The 20,209-nt window shown below is 41.5% G+C and overlaps 1 protein-coding gene across 10 annotated transcripts in view; it reads left to right on the top strand.

The window, feature by feature from the left end:
* The window catches only part of ctif (CBP80/20-dependent translation initiation factor), a 357,703-nt gene extending 338,380 nt beyond the window's left edge, over nt 1-19,323 (top strand). For all 10 annotated transcript variants that reach the window (XM_059649773.1, XM_059649791.1, XM_059649797.1 and 7 more), the window contains 3 exons: nt 187-342; nt 17,542-17,595; nt 19,035-19,323. In XM_059649773.1, the coding sequence (XP_059505756.1) occupies nt 187-342; nt 17,542-17,595; nt 19,035-19,250 (426 nt within the window). In that variant the 3' untranslated portion in view covers nt 19,251-19,323. The remainder of the gene's footprint in view (nt 1-186; nt 343-17,541; nt 17,596-19,034) is intronic.
* Nucleotides 19,324-20,209: the final 886 nt, after the last annotated feature.

Raw genomic sequence — 20,209 nt, 5'->3', positions numbered from 1 at the left:
CTTGTTCTTTCTCTGTCTCTCACTCTCTGTCTCTCCATATGTATGAACTCCTTCTGTGTTTTCTTACTCAAAACGTTCTAAGCATTAAAGAATTCATGTCATTTGTCGGGGGGCCAGGCGCAAAATGTTCAAAGGAAGTGGAGCAACAATTTAAGATTTGATTCCTTTTGTCTTTACTTGGTTTAGAAAGATTTTACAGTGAGGGATGAGCTGCAACAAACAGATGTGGAGCACTGGCTTGGGTTTATCACGTTTCTCTGCGAAGTTTTTGGAATAATGCGAAGCAACACAGGAGAGCCTTTTCGTGTGCTTGTCTGCCCTATCTACACATGTCTACGGGAGGTAAGTGAAATGACAGATTCATAACCTGTGATCACAAAGTTGATACAATAGTTCATTGTGCCGGATGGCTTTGTTTCACTTCAGTCTGTCTTATACTTTGACCTGAGTCAACCTTTTATAGAGTTCCGTTCTTCTCCATAGAGAACTTGATGAGAAGTCTAGATTGGAAAATTTGTTAAAATGATAGGTCTGGTGTCAAACTGAGCCGTGGAGACCAGTAGAGAATTTTCAGGTTGGCAACCTATAACTACGACTCTCAAATATTTAATCCATATTATTGACTTGGATGAAAGGTCTGACTGCCTTGTCGCTAAATTTACTGATGGTATTGGATGGGTAAAAAGCCAGCTGTCAGGAGGATATAAAGAGATTGCAAAACAAAATGGATAGATTAAGTAAGTAGCGAAAAATATAACAGACTGAGTATAATGTGGGAAAATGTGAAGTTGTCCACTTTGGCAGGCTGAAGAGCAAAATAGAATAATATCAAAATGGAGAGACTGCAGCATACAGTGTCCTTGTCCATGAATCACGGACAGTTAACATGTCTCCTTGAAAACCACCCATCTCACCCAGTCCGTAAGACAGACAGCTGCTCTGTAGTACCCTACAGGAAAGCCCTTAGAGCCATACAGCATTGAAACAGACCCTTTGGTCCAACCAGTCCATGTTGGACATAATCCCAAACTAAACTAATCCCACCTGCTTGCCTGCCCCTGGCCCATATCCATCCAAACATTTCCTACTCATGTACTTATCCAAATGTAAATTCATAGAATCCCAACAGCCCAACAAGTCCACACCGACCCTTAGAACATCCTACCGAGACCCATCACCCTATAACCCACCACATCTACACATCCCTGAACACTACGGGCAATTTCACATGACCAGTCCACTTAGTATGCACATCTTTGGACTGTGGGCGGAAAACGAAGCGCCTGAAGGAAACCCAGACAGACACGGGGAGAATGTGCAAACTCCACTCAGACAGCAGTCCAAGGCTGGAATCGAACCTGGGTCCCTGGCGCTGTGAGGTAGCAGCGCTAACCACTGAGTCATCGTGCCACCTTTTACCCTGATCCATCGCTTCATCAGGAAGCTCATGCCACGCTCTGTGGAAAAAATTTGCCTCATGACTTTTTTATGTCTCTCACCTTAAAAATATGCCCTTCGTCTTGGCATACTGAATTCTGAGGGAAAAGACAACTATCATCAACTCTATCTATATCTATCATTATTTTATAAACTTCTATCAGGGTCACCTCTCAACCTCCTACACTCCAGTAAAAAAAAAGTCCCAGCCTATCCAACCTTTCTTTATAACTCAAACCTTCCAAACCTGGCAACATCCATGTGCGTCCCTTCTGAATTCTCTCCAGCTTCAAAGTACAAATTAGGAGCAGGAATAAGTCACTCAGGCCTTGAAGAATCATAGTAATAATTAGGAATGTTGGGAGGGCAAATGATTAGGCAAGTTAGCCTCAGAGAGATACTTGATCCTTCTTACCACCTCAGCAACTAAATTGCCCTGAAGATGCCACACCTTGTAAGTCACTGAGTTCAAGGGAAATTAGGGATGGGGAACAAACGCTGGCTTCGTGAGCTTTGCGCACATCATATGAAAATATAACAAAAAAAGTTCACAGAGCTTGCAGAGAGGATGTTTCTCCTGGTGAGGAAATCTAGAACTAGGTGAAATGTTTTAAAGATATGGAATCTCTCACAAAAGATGGAGATGAGGAGGAATTTCTTCTTTCAGGAGGTCTTATTGCCTTTGCAGTTCTCATCCTCAGCTACTACCTCCCTTAGCTCTCCCACCCACAGCTTGCAGAGTGCATGTTGGCAGGTTAATCATATTGTCAACCTTATTTTCAATAAAGCTGTGGCTGATCTGATCAGACAATAGTAAAGGTTAGATTATTAAGTCAGATTTTTGTCCACAAGGGAGTTAAGGGTCACAGGGATGTACAAGAAAGTGAACTTAAGGCTGTAATTAGATAAGCCACAGTCTTTTGAACAGTGTAATAGGCTAAATGGGCCAAATGCCCCACTATTTTGTATGATTAACCTGCAAATACACACTCTCCAGGCTTCAGTTTGGTGAGCCACTGGAAGGCAGCTACTATTCCAATCATGATCTGTGCCATGAGGATGGAAAGGAAGAGGATTAGGAGAAGAAGAAGAAACTTAAAGGAGAACAAAAGTCCCTTTTTATTTACTGTGCACATAAAGTTGTTTGTATTCTGGGAATTTCTTTTAAAGCTTATTTGGAGACCCATCAGTATTTCTGTTGCATCACTGATGGCTTAGCAGTACATTTATCTCAAAACAATCCATTTATTTGCATGGGTCTGAGTATTGAACCAAAACTACCCAACACAGAAAAACCACACAGCTACTAGTGTACCCAGTAGCTGAAAGTATCCATACAGAGAACTACACTGTATGGAGTGTATAACCAGATGTGGCAGAGTTTATTGATTAGTTGGTATTTATCCGTCTATTAAATAGAAATCATAGAATGTTGCACCAGCTCCTTAGTCATGAATTCACATCTCCTGTCTTTCTATTCCTTGCCTCACTAGCAAATGGCATTGGTAGTAACCCAGAGATGACTACCCTTGAGGTCCTGCTTTTCAGCCTCTTTCCTAACTCCCTGTACTCACTCTGCAGGGTTTCATCCCCCTTTCTACTTACGTCATTGGTACCAATATGCACCACGACCTCTGGCTGCTCAGCCTCCTGCTTAAGAATTTCATGCAACTGCTCAGAGAAGGGAAGGAAAGGAACACAATATCCAGGAGTCACAGACATGACCACAAATGTTTGTTCATGTCCCTAACAAGTGAGTCGCTGACCACTATCGCTAACTTAGATCTTGCCCGACCCTACTCCACAGCAGAGCCAGTTGGGTGCCACAGGCCCGGCTGCTGCCTTTATACTCCCCTAAAGGCTATGCCTCCCAATGGTATCTTAAATAGTATACCTGTTAGAGAGGGAAATAGCCACAGGAGACTCCTGCACTATCACCCTGTCTCTCCTGGCGGCCACCCATCTGCCTGACTGAACCTGTGGTGTGACCACCTTCCTGTAACTCGTGCCTGTGACACACTCTGCCCCCTGTACGCTCCTCAATGGGTCCAAGTGCCGCTGCAACCGAACAAAACGGTCTGTGGGGAGCTGCAGCTGGTCACACTTCCAGCAGACATAGTCATCAGGGACAATAGACTGCTTCCTGATCTCCCACATCTGACAGGAGGGACACAGCATTGCCCTAACTGCTAACTCTGCCCCTTTACACTCAAGAAAAATAAAAGAATCTTACCTTGCCTGCCTTACTCAGTGAAGCCCAGTATTCACCCAAAGCCTGCACTTTTACCAACTAGCTGCACTGATTGGCTCCTTAAATTACAACGCAATATTTACAAGCAGATCAAACACCGCCGAGGCTGCAACAAACTTCCCAACAGTCTCTCAATGTCTCGTTTTTCTGGTTAAAGGAGGAAGAACGAATGGAAACACTACAGTCATGTAAAGTTTGGGGATTACCGTTCCTTGACACGGAGTTCTTCCTCACTCCGCTGATCTGTCGTAGTGACTGCATTGACTTCTTCGAGAATTATTTTTCATTGCAAATATATGCTTTATTCATAGAAGGAAATTTTTATTTACATACACAGTTAATGAAGCCATTCAGATCTGTGCTGTCTTTACTGAGAGTGAATAAAATAAACATTGGCATTCGCTTTTCTCTATATTTAAAATTAACTTCGTAGTTTTTAGCTGAGGCATCAGCAGGGTCTGATTATTGAATGAACCCCCATTATGCTTTGGCAGAAAGACCTTTCATGGTGGTCTTTCCCCACTGCGCCTTGGTGGCAGCTGCCCCAAGCTTTATTGCATCCCTTAGCACATAGTCCTGGATTTTGAGGTGTGCCAGCCTGCAATGCTCAGTCGGGGCCAACTCTTTCAACTGGAAGACCAGCAAGTTTCGGGTGAGCCAAAAAGCATCTTTCACTGCCTTGATGGTGCTCCAGGCACAGCCGATGTTTGCCTCAGTGTGCCACCCGGGGAGCAGACCGTACAGCACAGAGGCCTACATCATAGAGCTGCTCAGGATAAATCTTCACAAAAACCACTGCATTTCTCTCCAGACCACTTTTGCATGGGCACATCCCAGAAGGAGATGTGTGGCAGTCTCATTCGCATCCGCAACTGCTTCAAGGGTAGCTTGCAGTGGCGCAGAGAGTCCAGGCATACAGGAAAGATCTCACAGGCAGTGCCCTTCTCACCACCAGCCAAGCAATGTCGTGGTGCTTATTGGAAAGATCTGGTGATGAGGCATTCTGCCAAATGACTTTGACAGCCTGCACAGGGGATCGCTTGACAAAATCCACCCTCTCCTTTTTCCAAAGGATCTTGGGGGAGAGGCTGAATGCACTGAGGCTCTTTTCCCTGGAGCATGAGAGGCCGAGGGATGACCTTGTGGAGATTTATGAAATCATGAGGGCCATGGATAAGATGAATAGCCAACGTCTTTTCCCTAGGGTGGGGGAGTCCAAAAGTAGAGCATGTAAGTTTAAGCTAAGGGGGGAAAGATTTGAAAGCTACCGAAGGGGCAATTTTTTTCATGCAGAGGGTGGTGGATATATGGAATGAGTTGCCAGAGGAAGAGGTGAAGGTTGGTACAATAACAACATTTAAAATGCATCTGGATGGCTTTATGAATAGGAAGAGTTTAGAGGGACATTGGCCAAATGCTGGCAGATGGGACTAGATTAATTTCGGATATCTTGGCATGGATGAGTTGGACTGAAAGGCCTGTTTCCATATGGTACAGCCCTATGACCCTATAACTGAAGGAGGCCATTCATTTTCATTTCAACTATACTGACTCTTTGGTAGATCTGTTGAATTAATTCCACTCATCTTCTCTTTCCTAGACAACTCTGTGATTTTATTTGTTGCTTTCAGGTATTTATCCAGTTATCTTTAGAATGGTTAGCATTAATCTGCTTTTTTTGCCTTTGTCGATTCACGGGATGATGGCATTGTTGGCTAGGCAGCATTTATTGCCCATCCCTAATTGTCCAGAGAGCAGTTAAGAGTTAACCACATTGCTGTCGGTCTTGAGTCACATGTAGGCCAGACCGGGTAAGGATGGCAGTTTCCTTCCCTAAAGCGCATTAGTGAACCAGATGCGTTTTTCTGACAATCGACAGTGGATTCACAGTCATCATTAGATTCTTAATTCCAGATATTTATTGAATTCGAATTCCACCATCTGCCATAATGGGATTTGAACCCGGGTCTCCAGGACGTTACCTGTGTCTTTGGATTAACAGGCCATCACCTCCCCCAGCTTTTCAGGCAGTGCATTCCATTTCACAATTGATTTTAAAATAATAGTTCTCTCCATGTCCCCACGAATCTTTTCTGAATATCCATTCACTCAGGATATTCTGCCCTGGAAACAGTTTCTCTTTGTTTAGTTTGTCACATCAGTCCGTTTTTCTTAAACCTTTATTGAGTATTCTCAATTCTGAGGAGAACAAAGCTATCTGTCTCCATATAGTTGAACTGAAGTCCTTCATCCTGGTATGTTCTTCATAAATTTCTCTGTATCCTGTCCAATGCCTTAACATCTTCCTGCAAACTAACACCCTGAATTCTACACTACTCCACTTGAACCTTAGACTTTACAACTGGTTAAGACAATTTTGGGCTGAACATTTTCGGCTAGGTGCACATTCCTCGTCTCTCTCTGTCCTGTGTCAAAACCTCAGTTGGCACCTCATTGACTTTAAATGGATAATTCTGCATTGATAATATGCTGGGGATGGCCTTAGGAATGTTAGGATATCTGCTTCCTCCAGCACTATCCTCAAGAGCTGCCAGCCAATCTAATTGGCCAACTGGTGACTGGTCCCAGCAATACCAGAACCCAGTAGAGGCTACTACTAGAATGACAGAGTCCTGAGAATAAGAATGAGATTTTTGAGTGGACGTGGATCAGCTCCCTAATAAAAGGGATGAGGCGAGTGCTAGGTTGAGTTTTTGATGTCAAGGTAAAAGGCACAAAAGGTAGTGCCCATCTTGATTAAAAAAAATACTGACAGTGGGAACCAGGGATGCCCCAGAAGAGACGCTCCAAATTCCTCCCCACCTTTTAGTTTGAGTTCCAACTGAAGTTCCAAATGGGCCACCTTCCTTCCACCCAACATATCTTGACAGCGAATGCAGAGTGAGTTCCAAATGGCCTGTAATTTGCAACAAGAGCCTCAATCAGATTAATTAAGGCTGTGCTGACACCTCCTCTCCCCTTGTAAGGAGGTTGGGGTTTGGGTAGAACAGCTCAGGAGTTTGCTGGAAAAGTACTGAGCTTTTGTTCATGCCCCTTTTTCCTTAAAGTACACAGTAAGGATCTGTAAAATTCTGTCCTCAGTAACAGAGGTGTAGCATTGCACTGGACAGTACATTATCAATTGAACCTTTTAGGGAGTACGTAAATCGCAAGGTACAGTTAAGGCCTTGTGACTGATAATTATTTCCCCAACAATCCCATAGGATCTTTCTGTTTGCTGAAGAGCATCTCTTCATCCTTAGAATCATTTTGATTTTCCGGGTGCTCAATTCCTCATCTAGCTGACTTTTAACTGAAAAGAGAGTGCAAAATTCATTCCAAAAATTTCAATCCTCTGTTCAGATTTCAATCCAAAATATTCCTGCCTTTGCCAATTATTTTGATGCCTTTTGCTGTATGTTTTTCCTTCTTTCTTTCCTCTTTCAAAACTGTCGTGTTTTTTGACAGAATCCAGTGGTTTTTACTCTCACTTTGATCATCATCAACTTTCACTTCCCCTTTTTTAACAAAGAGGCATTGGTGTTGTGCCTGTGATATTTTTTGGCAAGTGTAAATAATACATTTTAGTAAAGTGGAACCTTTGTGACTGTGACTATCCCGTAATTTGAGATAAACAAGCCATTAGAAAAGGATAATTAAAAAGAAAAATCAAGCATAATTTTTGAGGCAGAGCATTAGAAAGGACAGTTACTTTGTGGTATCATGTTTTGGGGGTAGGGTTGGACTTACAGCACTTTACCAATAGTTCACAGCTTTGCAAATTCAGATTGCAGCCAATCATTTTCTCTGCATGAATCTATTTGTTGACACAGACTGTTGGTTCGTTGATATCACTGTGTGATTTTTATTTCGCCAAAGTGAACTAGATGTCAGAGTGTGTGATGTTTCTTAAAAAAAACTCTGATGGTTGTTGGAAATGGAGAGCTCAGGCTGGACCTGTGGGGATGGATTGAGTGTTCTCTGGACATGAGGCTGGAAAGCAGCTTTATTCCACACGCAATCTGTGCTATTGTTGGTGGAAGGAAATAGCCGTCACTGCAAATGGTTGTCAAACAACAGCAGATCAATGAGTCGTCACTTGAGATCTATACAATATGAAGCCCAAGGATGTGCAATGATTATTCAGAGTATTGTAGGTGAAAATAGCATTGAATGAACATAGACATTGACATAGGCTGTCGATCAGCGTGATTCCTAATTTGATAAACCATTAACAAGGTGACACTGTGAGTGTTCCTTGCTGAACAAATCTGGGTGAGATAAGCTTCCAAAAACATAATAGGAGAATTATAAGGTTTTATCTTCCTGAGAAATAGTTCTAGAAATCTAGTGCATTGTACATATGAGTGGGCTGACCCTTGAAGATGGCTACGTCACCAAACTTGACTGGAGAACATAGTTGTGATTGAGCATCTTTTCAGTGCATATATGGAGCAGCTTGAGATGCTTTTAACTTCATAGAATAGTAGAATCCCTACTGTGTGGAAGCAGGCTGTTTGGCCCATTGACTCCACACTGACTCTCCGAAGAGCATCACATCCCATTCTCCAAGACACCAGTACGGGACAGATTTTTGTGTGGTTTACAACGTGGATGCATTCAATAAGTTGCTGACATTGTTAAAGTTAACTTTTGACGAAACTTGCTGTACAACATTGTCCATGGATGAGGCAGAACAGGGCTTGAAGTATGAGTTAACACTGCCTGTTGTCTGCTGTACTGGATAAGCTGCAGTTAAGTAAGCTGAAGCCACTGATGAAAGCAGTCAGACAGTCCTGATACTGGTGGTTAAGCCAGCATTGGGCACTGAATTGCCCATTTGTGAAGACAGAGGACAACAACTGCAAGAAGAAGGGTCTTTTTTTTTATTTGATTTACTGTCACATATATCAAATGCAATGAAAAGCTTTGTTTATGAGCAGTACAGGCAGATCACAGCAAACAAAGAATGTACAGATCAAAAAGACAGTGGCATACGGGTTACATTGTAGGTTATGTTATTTGAGTCTAGTGTCCATGTATCAGTCTGATAATGGCTGGAAAAAGCTGTTCCTGACCTTGCTCGTGCGTGTGTTCAGGCTTCTGTATTTTCTGCTTGACGGAAGAGGTTGTAGGAAATCATTACTGGGCTGCAATCGCTATTTGATAATGTTGGCTGCCTTTCCACAGCTCCGACGAGCTCGATGGTCTTCACTCCCTCAACCTCAGTTCTGATGATGTAGCTGGGGGTGTGTTCTCCTTCCTTCCTTGCTGAAGTCAATGATCAGTTCTTTAGTTTTGCCGATATTGAGATTGTTTTCATTGCACCACATCACCAAGCCCTGTACTTCTCTTCTGTATTTTGACTCATCATTGTTAGATATGGTTTGGCAACACAATTGTAGGTCTACAAGGAGTACAATAGGGGGCTGAGGACGCATCCTGGGGAGCTCCAGTGTTGAGTGTTTTTGTAGAGGAGGTGCTGTTACCTATTCTCACTGATTGCAGCCTATGTGCCAGAAATGCTCGCTGAGCCGATAGGTTTGGTTGCAAACGTTTTGTCATCCTGCTAGGTAACATCATGAGTGCACCTCCAGTGAAACATCGGTATCCTGTCTTGCTTGTTATTTATAAATAGAACATAAATAGGGACAGAACACCAACACTTCACCAGAGGCGCACTGACGATGTTACCTAGCAGGATAACAAACATTTGCAACCAAACCCACCGGTTCGGTGAGCAAGTCTACAACCTCATCCACAACCCCGGCTACAAATCTTCTCAAAAACTTTATGGGTCAGAAAATTAAGGATCCAGTTGCAGAGGGCAGAGCTGAGACCAAGGTCTAGCATTTTTGAGATCAGTCTGGGGGGATGGGGTTAATGGTGTTGAGGACAGAGCTGCATCAACCATTGAGAGTCTGATGTAGGTGCCTTTATTATCCACATGTTCTAGGGATGAGTGCAGGGCTAGGGACTTGGCATCCTCTGTGGACCTGTTACGTCAGTGGGCAAATTGTAGAGCATCAAGGCAGGTTGGGAGACTGGAGTTGGTGTGGGCCATGACCAGCCTCTCAAAGCACTTCATGATTATTGAAGTCAGAGCTATTGGGTGGTAGTCATTAAGGCACACTGCGTGTGTTTTCTTGGGTACAGGGATGATGGTGGTCTTCTTGAAGCAAGAAGATCTCAACAAGGCACGTTGGAACAAGGTACATGGAGAAAAGGCAGACACTGCAAGTGGCTGTTCAGCAGCAGCAGATCACTTGAGATCCATTCAACAGGAAGCACAATGATGTCCAATGGAAATTCACAGGATATGATCGTCCAAGAAACATTGCATGGAGCCTCACTGCTCGTAGAGATTGACATGGGGCTGTCAGTCAAAGTGATTCCAAGTCAAAACCTAAGGCATAGATATCACCACAAGCAGCTTTATTCAGGAACTAATTTCTGCTGTGCCCTGCCTATGTGTGCACAGGGTTCATAGTAACATCAGTCTCCCTGACCCTCATGAGCATGTCAAAAAATGTAAAAGTTTCTAACTTAGCTGTTATCACAAGAATTGTCATATAAATATCATTACTGAGCTGCTAGGATGTTCAGAATTGTGCAGGTATATCTTTATGAAACCTTGGTCAATAAAGGAACCATCGGTAGTGTCACCAAGTAATATCCTTGTACTAGCATGTGTACTAGATTGATCACGTCAAAACCATGCCATTGGGATGAAGGAGAAGGCTGGTCACATGACAGCCAGGGGCTTGTCTCCTGGCCCCAGAAAGCTTCTCATGTCCTAAGAGATGGAAGACTCACTGCTTAGTAACCGCAGCAACACTCCCAACTTAATACCATTAAGGACAGAACAGTTGGTTTGTTTGGTGACCCTTGCCAATAGACGTGTTGCTTTCAAACTCTCCAGCACTAGTGCATTGTACAATATACTGCAATAATTCAGCAAGTTTAGTGTGACAGCATCCCCTGCCTTCGATCTCCTCCACTCCATCAATGAGAGGAAAAGGAGCAGTGATGTTATGGTAGTGTTTTTATTTCCCATGTCACACACCATCCTGACTTGAATATGTGATCACTGCTCCTTTTTGCTGAGTCATCAATGTATCATTTCTGACCTAACAGCATCGCAAAAGCAGCTCCACAAAAAGGGGTTCGAAATAAAGATAGGCCTTTCCAGCATCATTCACATTCAAGCAACTTAATGAAAATGCCTATCTTACATTGATTAGACACATCTTGATTTCTGTAAACTAGCTGAACTAAATAAACCTAATGAACAGAGATCCTTGACGGTTCAGCAAGTTTAATCAATGAGTAACTGAGTGATATAAACCAGCAAGAGGCTGCTTTAAAAACTGCCTCTTGAGGAGTAGCCTATCACATCCAGTGGATGGTAATGATGATGCAGTTGGCATCATGAGTCTTCACTGAGTTGAGATGAAAGCTAGCAACCATTGCCAATCCTGATTGTTACTCATTGACACCTGGTAGAAGGTTCAATGTGTTGGTTTTGAGGCAAATGAAGGTTTGATTGTTGGATAGCTGTCATCATTCATGTATTAATAACCACTTTGGTTGTGTGCCTGATGTGCTTTGAGCTATATAGAACATAGAACAGTACAGCACAGAACAGGCCCTTCAGCCCACGATGTTGTGCCGAACATTGATCCTCATGTATGCACCCTCAAATTTCTGTGACCATATGCATGTCCAGCAGTCTCTTAAATGACCCCAATGACCTTGCTTCCACAACTGCTGATCGCAACGCATTCCATGCTCTCACAACTCTCTGTGTAAAGAACCTGCCTCTGACATCCCCTCTATACTTTGCTCCAACCAAGCCAAAACACCATATGCTTTCTTAACAACCCTGTCCATTTTAAGGGATCTATGTATCTGCACACCAAGATCCTTCTGTTCCTCCACACTGCCAAGAATCCTATCCTTAATCCTGTACTCAGCTTTCAAATTCGACCTTCCAAAATGCATCACCTCGCATTTATCCAGGTTGAACTCCATCTGCCACCTCTCAGCCCATCTCTGCATCCTGTCAATGTCCCGCTGCAGCCTACAACAGCCCTCTATACTGTCAACGACACCTCCAACCTTTGTGTCATCTGCAAACTTGCTGACCCATCCTTCAATCCCCTCATCCAAGTCACTAATAAAATTAATATGTCATTGAAGAGTCAGTGCCTTCAACAGATGAGAGAAAATTGATGCGGTGAGGAAGTACTTCATAAGGGCACATGATTAGCAGTCAGTTTTTTCTTGTGAATCATGTTGACAGTTCCGGAAGTGTCACTGAACTTGCGTTCATTGATGAAAAGGAGATTGTGAGAGGACATGATCCTGGTTTTCAAAATGCTTGGAGCGTGAGATTCAAAGAAATTTCTGTTGAATACTCAATAAAGAATATTTTCAGAGATCAATTCATTTAAATCAATAAAAATGGATGAACATTAAATTATAGAACAATACAATACATAAGGATGCCATTTGGTCATTCTATTTGTGCTGACTCTTTGAAAGATCTATAAAATTTTATTTTTAATTTATTCAGAGAATGTGGGCATCGCTGATGAGACCAGCATTTATTGCCCATCCCTAATTGCTCAGTGGACAATTAAGAGTCTGGGTCTGAAGTCACATGTAGGCCAGACCAGATAAGGTTAGCAGTTTCCTTTCCTAACAGGCATTAGTGAACCAGATAGGTCTTTTTTATGATCATCATTAGATTCTTAATTGCAGATTTTTATTGGGTTCAAATCCCACCACGGCAGATTGTCTAGATTAACAACCCAGCACTAGTACCGCTAGACCCTTGCCACCCGCTACTCTCCTCTTGCCAAAAACCCTTTGTTTTTCTCCTGCAAATATTTCCTTTTTAAAAGTTGCTGTTGAATCTACTTTCTCCAGTCTTTCAGGTAGAGCATTTCTGGCTCTCAAAACTGTGGGAAATAACCTGGCAAGAGAAACTAGTCAACAGATCCATTATGTAGGATGTAAGGTCGATTGGATATCTTGGAGTAAGGTTCAGTCTGCTGTCAGCACCTTATTCTATAAGGTAATTTACATAGAACATAGAACATTACAGCACAGTACAGGCCCTTCAGCCCTCGATGTTGTGCTGACCTGTCATACCGATCTGAAACCCATCTAACCTACACTATTCCACGTACATCCATATGCTTATCCAATGACGGCTTAAATGTACTTAAATTTAGTAGGTGTTGTACTTTGGGAACATAAGTAATGGCTGTTAATCACAGGTTGAGAGGTTCTGCATGAAGAATGCACCAGATAACAGCTATACAGAGACAGATTTTTGTGGAGGAGGTGGGAAAGCCAGGTCTGAAGATTTTCCAATTCAGCAGATCTGTCTCTTTTAAAAACACCCTGCCTGCCATATATTTTGTGTCAGGGAAGCAGAGACTGGATGGAGGCGGGTCCAAGGTGACAATGGAGGGCTGACGGTTAGACCTATTTTAATGATGACTGTCATCCACCTCATCCCATCCCACCTAATATGGCCCTCCGTGTTCAATCCTATTCTCCATAGCTTGCATCACCTTATGTAAAGATAAAAAAGCAGAATATTTTTCAACAGGTATAAAACTTGCAAATATTCAAAGGAACTTAGATATTCTTATACTGCAGAAAGCTAACCTGCAAATACAGCAAGCAATTAGAAAGATAAATGATAAGTTGGCCTTTATTGCAAGGTGATTGGATTACTAGAATTAAGAAGTCTTGCTACATTGTACTTGGGTTTTGGCAAGACCATGCCAGGTACAGTATGTTTAATTTTGGTCTCCATCCTTAAGTGCCTGAAGTGATGGGTTTGTCCTTTGATGAGAAGCAAAATATTTTCTCTGTGCGTTAGAAGGAGAGGCAATCTCACTGAAACTTATGAGATACTGAAGGGGTTTGACTGGTGCTGAGATATTACTTCACTGGTCAAGTAAACTAAAATATGGCAGGACGAATTCAGCATGAGGGATTCATCATTTAGGACTGAGATCAAGGAAATTACCTTTCTGAAAAGATTGTGAATCTTTAGAATTTTCTGTCCCAGAGCTTTGTCATTGAATACAATCAAAGTTGGTATAGATAAATTTTTGGTCTGTCAGGATCTAGGAATGTGGGGAGCAGTGATGTAAGTGAATTTTAAGCCCAAGATCAGCCGTGGTTGTATTGAGTAGCCAAGCAGGTTTAATGTGCCATATAAATTACTGCTGCTCCCCATTCTTGTATTGTACTTCTACGGCTTCTCTACATCCCAATGATTCACGTATTTACTATGCACCTCATAACGCCATCCTCCCTCATACTCGCCATGAAACCACAGTACCTTCTGTCCCTTAGTGTAGGGGGATGGGCTTAGATTAGTTCACAGGTTGGCGCAATATCGAGGGCCTGAAGGGCCTGTCCTTGAAATGAAAATGAAAAAAAATTACAACAATCTGCTAAAGCTCCTACTCAAGTACACTTCACACTGAAAACCTTTTCATTAATAAAACACATTTAAAAAATCCCCTCCGTAATTAATCAGTTATAAAAACAAGCATTCAGGTCATCAACCACATCAAATACAGATAAATACAGATACAAATAAAACCTTAATCAAACATGAACACAGTGCAGATACAATACATGAATCCAGTTTAATTAAGCAATTCAGGACCCTTTGAAACTCACCCAAGCATTCATAATGAGCTGAGGTTAAGTAATACACCCTGGGAAATTAAATAGTGATGTTGATTGAAACTGAATGACCAGATAGCTTTTCTTTTCTAAGTAACACCAGATATTCTGTCAATAAAAGCAGTTTAGGAGCTAGTTGGAGATTTTTTTTTCTTTTACTTCAGGGGAAAGCTGCTGAAGATTGATGCTGTTTTAACAGGACTCTGGACATTTAATTCACTTCATGTCATCATACTGGGGATCTCATGCAGTGCTCTCTTCAGTTTTGAATGCATACTAACATTTTACCAATGGATCAATGCATCACAGCACTTCTATAACGCTGATCAATGTAATAGTTAACTTACCTTTCAGAGATTAAAGCTTATATGCAACCAATTTAGTTAAAATTGATCTAACTTCCAATACAGGATGTAACGACTGAAGTGGAAAGAACAGATTTCATTGCCTGCCAATGAAAGAGTTGAAGGAGCAGGCGCCTGTCACTGTTGGTTCCCCACTTGGTAATGGTATTGCGCTTTGATTCATGACTCCTCGTAGGTGCCATCAACCACATTTCCTAACAAAAGGCATACAAGAAGAGGTGTACAAGAGGGACATGGGGAGGGTGGATAGAAAGCAGCTGTTCCTCTAGTAGGAGGATCAGTAATAAGGGGGCTTAATTTTAAGGTGAAAAGCGTAAGGTTTAGAGGGTATTTGAAAGAGTAAAAAAAATCACAGATGATAGTGGAAATCTGGAGTACACTGCCTGGGAGGTTGGTTGAGGTGGCAAACCTCACAACCTTTAAGATGTACTTGAATGAGCCCTTGAAATGTAATAACATTTATGATTTTGGGCCAAGTGTTGAAAAATGGCACTAGTGTAGATTTAATGAGTTTTTGGTGCAGGTGTTATAGGCTGATAGGCCTGTTTTGTGCTACATAAGAAGAACAAATAACAAAGAAAATTACAGCATAGGAACAGGACCTTCAGCCCTCCAAGCCTGTGCCAATCCAGATCCTGTATCAAAACCTGTCACCTATTTTCCAAGGATCTGTATCCCTCTGCTCCCTGCCCATTCGTGTATCTGTCTAAATACATCTTAAAAGATGCTATCTTGCCCGCCTGTACTACCTCTGCTGGCAACACTTTCCAGGCATCCACCACCCTCTGTGTAAAGAACTTCCCATGCATATCTCCCTTAAACTTTTCTCCTCTCACCTTGAAATCATGACCCCTAGTAATTGAGTCCCCAACTCTGGGGGAAAAAGCTTCTTGTTATCCAACCTGTCTATACCTCTCATGATTTTGTAGACCTAACCAGGTTCCCCCCCCCCCCCAAACTCTGTCTTTCTAATGTAAATAATCCTAATCTACTCAACCTCTCTTCATAGCTAGCGCCCTCCATACCAAGCAACATCCTGGTGAACCTCCTCTGCACCTTCTCCAAATCATCCACATCCTCTTGGTAATGTGGCGATCAGAACTGTACGCAGTATTCTAAATGTGGTCGAACCAAAGTCCTATACAACTGTAACATGATTTGCCAACTCTTATACTCAGTATCCCTCCGATAAATGAAAGTATGCCGTATGCCTTCTTGATCACTCTATCGACCTGCATTGCCACCTTCAGGGTACAATGGACCTGAACACCCAGGTCTCACATGATTCAATGACTCCATTAAAATGGAGTGCGGGAGTTACAATGCCCATTCCTACATTGGAGTAGGCAAGTGTGGAATTGCTGAGTGTAGCCTCATTGACGGCATCCTTTTCCCACTAAAATTTTACACAATGGAAATGTTGGCACAAATCCAGAATCGGGTTTTATGCACCATTTTTAATCCCTTTCACCTCTACTCCAAAATGCATGGAGGCATAAAAATCTAAGCTCCAATTTTCTCTTCTGTTCTAAAATGTTTAAGTTCTGAAAATGGCTAAGAGAGATTGGAATGCAAATTTGTAAAGTTTGCAAGTACTCTAATATCAGCAATGCAATCTTGTTTAAATTATATCTGTATGACATGACTGTAGAATTATGTGAGGTAGAAATGAAGAGCAGATACTTGACTGTTGGTCCTTTCTAATATACAGGGGATGAATATTTTGCAAACACTTGGGTATGTTGATTAACCCTCTAACATCTTTAAGTACCTTCCACTAAATATTTAAAACAGTTAGAATAAATATTTCACACTCCCAAGTTCTGTGAATCTTTGGATTTATACACCCAGAAGACTCCTGATGCTCAATTGTTGAGTATGTTGTTGAGACATGGGTCAGCATCATGTCATCGTAGTATCCTAGACCATCATGGAGGACAGATCTATTTTTAATTTTGGAAGATAAGCACCTACAATGATAAACATTTTCCTTCATGTATGTATCCCCTCTTGGTACTAGAGAAAATATACGTTCATCACATGTTGCAAAGTTTTTTCCAGTTTAGCAGTTCAAACCATAGGGCAGACAATTTGGGTGATCTATGTCAGTAGATTTACATCCTATTGCCAGTCTGTGCATATATGACTTGTTTAAGAAGGAAGAACTTTACAAGGTACCATCAAAAATTAATGGACAAGGAATCTGTTGACTGCAACCACAGGAGCCAAGCCAGTGCTAGTTTAATGAGCAAATGGAGAACTTGTGAAGGCTTTTAAGCTGTAATTATTTTCGCTGGGATATTATTGAAATAAATGTCGCAATGGATTTATGGTAGTTGCAACCACTAATCTGAATGTGACACATCTCCCAAAAAGTGTAACACTGGCAGCACACAGATCCTCAGGAGTGTCAATCAGAGAGTATTTAATCCCCGAGTTTAAGACTTATCCTAGCTGTAGTTATTCTTAAGGGATATGTATCCATTTAGAGGGAGCAAGGTAGAAAATTACAATTTGGATTGCAAGTTGCCTGCCTTCTCACATTACGAATTGAAGGAGGCTCTGAGAAAAAGCGATCTAAAAGAAAGATGTCTGTGGCCTGTAAGCTTCTGTACACCACAAATTGCAATGATGAGTGAAAATGCCAGTAACCTTTCCATAATAATGTCATTGCAAGTGGATGATATACTGTCTCTGAATTTATATTAAGTCAACTGTACCTTTTTTCTTGTTTCCATATAATCGGATTTTGCCGCCTCGCCTTAGCTGTTACAGTCACAAGATGTCAAAGAAGATGCTGTTCTGTGTTGCTCGATGGAGGTAAGTTTTTATTTCATATTTTCAATGTTAGAGCTCATTCAGACTGCCTTTAAAATCCAGCAGATAATTTTGTCAATATCGGTCTTATGGTGAATCTAATCAGTTTTATCGTCTTTCGTATTAGGCTCAGCCATGCAAGTGTCCTGGACAGTTCAGTATTATGTAGTCCTGTAGCACTAAAAGGTTTTCAGCCAGCAGTAGGATAGGAAGATCAGTATTCATTCTGATTGGCAAACCTTTCTGAGGCCATAGTTAATAGCCATTCCTGGAAGTGACAAAGTGACATTACTAATTTGCTTTTGCACCATCACTGCTAACCAAACCACATCAATGATGCCTTGCATCTGTCTAGTGCAGCAGAAACAGTAAAACGGTGACGTGAAAGTGTTGCCACATTTAGCCAATCTAGCCAACTGGCAAGTAAATTACCCTCTTTAGCCCAAATAGGACTAAGTTGGATTTTGAGAATGCCGAGTCATTTTGCATTAATGCAAAACTACGACATTAATTCATGCTTCAGTTTGTTCATAGGGAGAGTTCTTAAGATCAAGGAATTATATCTGCGTTAACTACTCCCAACATGTGGGCAGAAGATGGAGGAAAAATGCTTCACAGCATTTGAGTAACTACAAGCAAATGATTGTAACAAAACGTGAACAATATTTTTAGGCTGATTCTCTCACTTTGTGTTGCATGATGTAGGGAGCTGTGAGTAGGTTGACACTGACAAAAATAACCAGCTGTTCTCCCTTAAAGCTGATACACACAGAAAATTAAATAGCCATAAAAAATACCAGATATGTTTTCATTATAATCACAAATACATTACAATTGTAAGGAGGTTGGTGCAATGAAGCCATATCTTCAAATTTATATTAATTGTGCCCAGTTACATTGGATTTTTATTTAAGACCATCTTTCCAGTGCCTGAGTAAATGCATGGGCCCAGGCAATGAGTGTTGGAAGATTATTCATAAAGTGTGTTACCTACAATATCCAATCGTTTCTGCACAGATGCAGAGACACTGAATAGCCATAAGTGGGGGGAAGCATGGCTGTTATCTCCAAACAGTTCCAAACTGTGGTCCAGTGTTGTTCACCAACCATCACCCTATTTGGGATGAAATAACAAGCATACATCTGACTTTTAATTCTAGTGCCCTTGTATTACTTGGTACATCAGTAAGCTGTGTATTTGTCACTTAAGCTATTAGAGTTATATATAGTACTGATACTTTCTACTCACTGAAACAAGAGTGGAAACCTTCTCTTTCAAGCAGGCATCATTCACATTTGGAGTAATACAGAAAAGACACAAAAGGAAATAATATCAAATCATCCTAGAAATGATTTTTAATCTCCTCTGACTTTTCTGAAGCATTGTGTTTTCAAACGGTTGACAGTATAACTTTGACCTTTGCCCTTTACCCGTTTGACAGCTGCAGAGCACAGGCAAGCTGCTGGAGGAACAGCTGCCAGAGATGATGACAGAGCTGCTAGCTGCAGCACGCGACAAGATGCTGGGCCCCTCCGAATCAGCGTTGACACGGTCCCTCCTCCTTGAAGTCATCGAGCTGCATGCCAATAACTGGAACCCATTGACCCCCACCATCACGCAGTACTACAACAAAACCATTCAGAAACTAACTGCTTGAAAAAAAACAAAAATATATATGGGGGGGAGATAAAGAGAAAACAGGAAGAAGGAGGAACAGTATTTGGGAAGATGCTCTTTTTTTTAATTTAAAAAAAAAGACTCTTTACAGGAAAGAGAGAGGAATGTATTAAATTACAAAAAAGGAACAGAAAGATAAGTCCCAGCATGCAGAGAATCATTTTAGGGGCACATTCTTTCCTTTGAGTGCCAAGCCTCCCTTGCCCTCTCCTATGTTTTTGATCGTAGTTGATCGTTTACATCACCTCATTGTTTGTGGAGGTCTGGAGCTAGCCTGGTATTGTGTTAAGTATGTGTATGTGTGCGCTCACTGTGCTTAATTTGTTCTGCCATTGTGACAGCCATCTTGCTAAGCAATTGGCAGAAGGTGACACTCAGCAGATGGCCTGGCAGGACAATAGGAAGCACATTCTATGCCAGGCTTGAAAATCAATTACTACGTGCAGGGCAGGTTCTAAGTTGACCTTTTTTGTTTTACACATTTTCTAATTGCTCAGATTTTAGGAAAGGATGTGAGGAAAAATAAGAAACAGTTTGAGTTTACATTGGAATCTAAATTGCATGTTCTTTTCATACAAAGCCGAAAATTTTAATTTTACACAGATTCCACATCAATTCTTTCCAAAAGCTATGCATTTATGTTAAACGACCGAGAATACAGTTTTGAATCTTTGTGTTACATTTTGTTTGAAGTATGAAATGATGATGCTTGGATACTAGAGTGAAACTACCAATGTTTCATTGTCTCAGTGCTACAATTGTTAAAAGCTGAAAGAAGATGTGACTTGGTCTTGTACACTAAAATGAATAATGGTAGATTCAGTATCTAAAGCTATGAAAGGACATTGTGGCATAAGTGTGAAGTACTTGTTAATATATTGTTAAGGGAAGAATATTCCCATGAGTTTATAATATTCTATTTAGACTGCGAGTCTAAAG

This window comes from Stegostoma tigrinum, chromosome 1 (assembly GCF_030684315.1).
Source record: "Stegostoma tigrinum isolate sSteTig4 chromosome 1, sSteTig4.hap1, whole genome shotgun sequence".
In the NCBI taxonomy this organism is placed as follows: domain Eukaryota; kingdom Metazoa; phylum Chordata; class Chondrichthyes; order Orectolobiformes; family Stegostomatidae; genus Stegostoma; species Stegostoma tigrinum.
The sequence above is the reverse complement of the archived record's forward strand: the minus strand, read 5'-3'. Positions and strand labels throughout refer to the sequence as shown.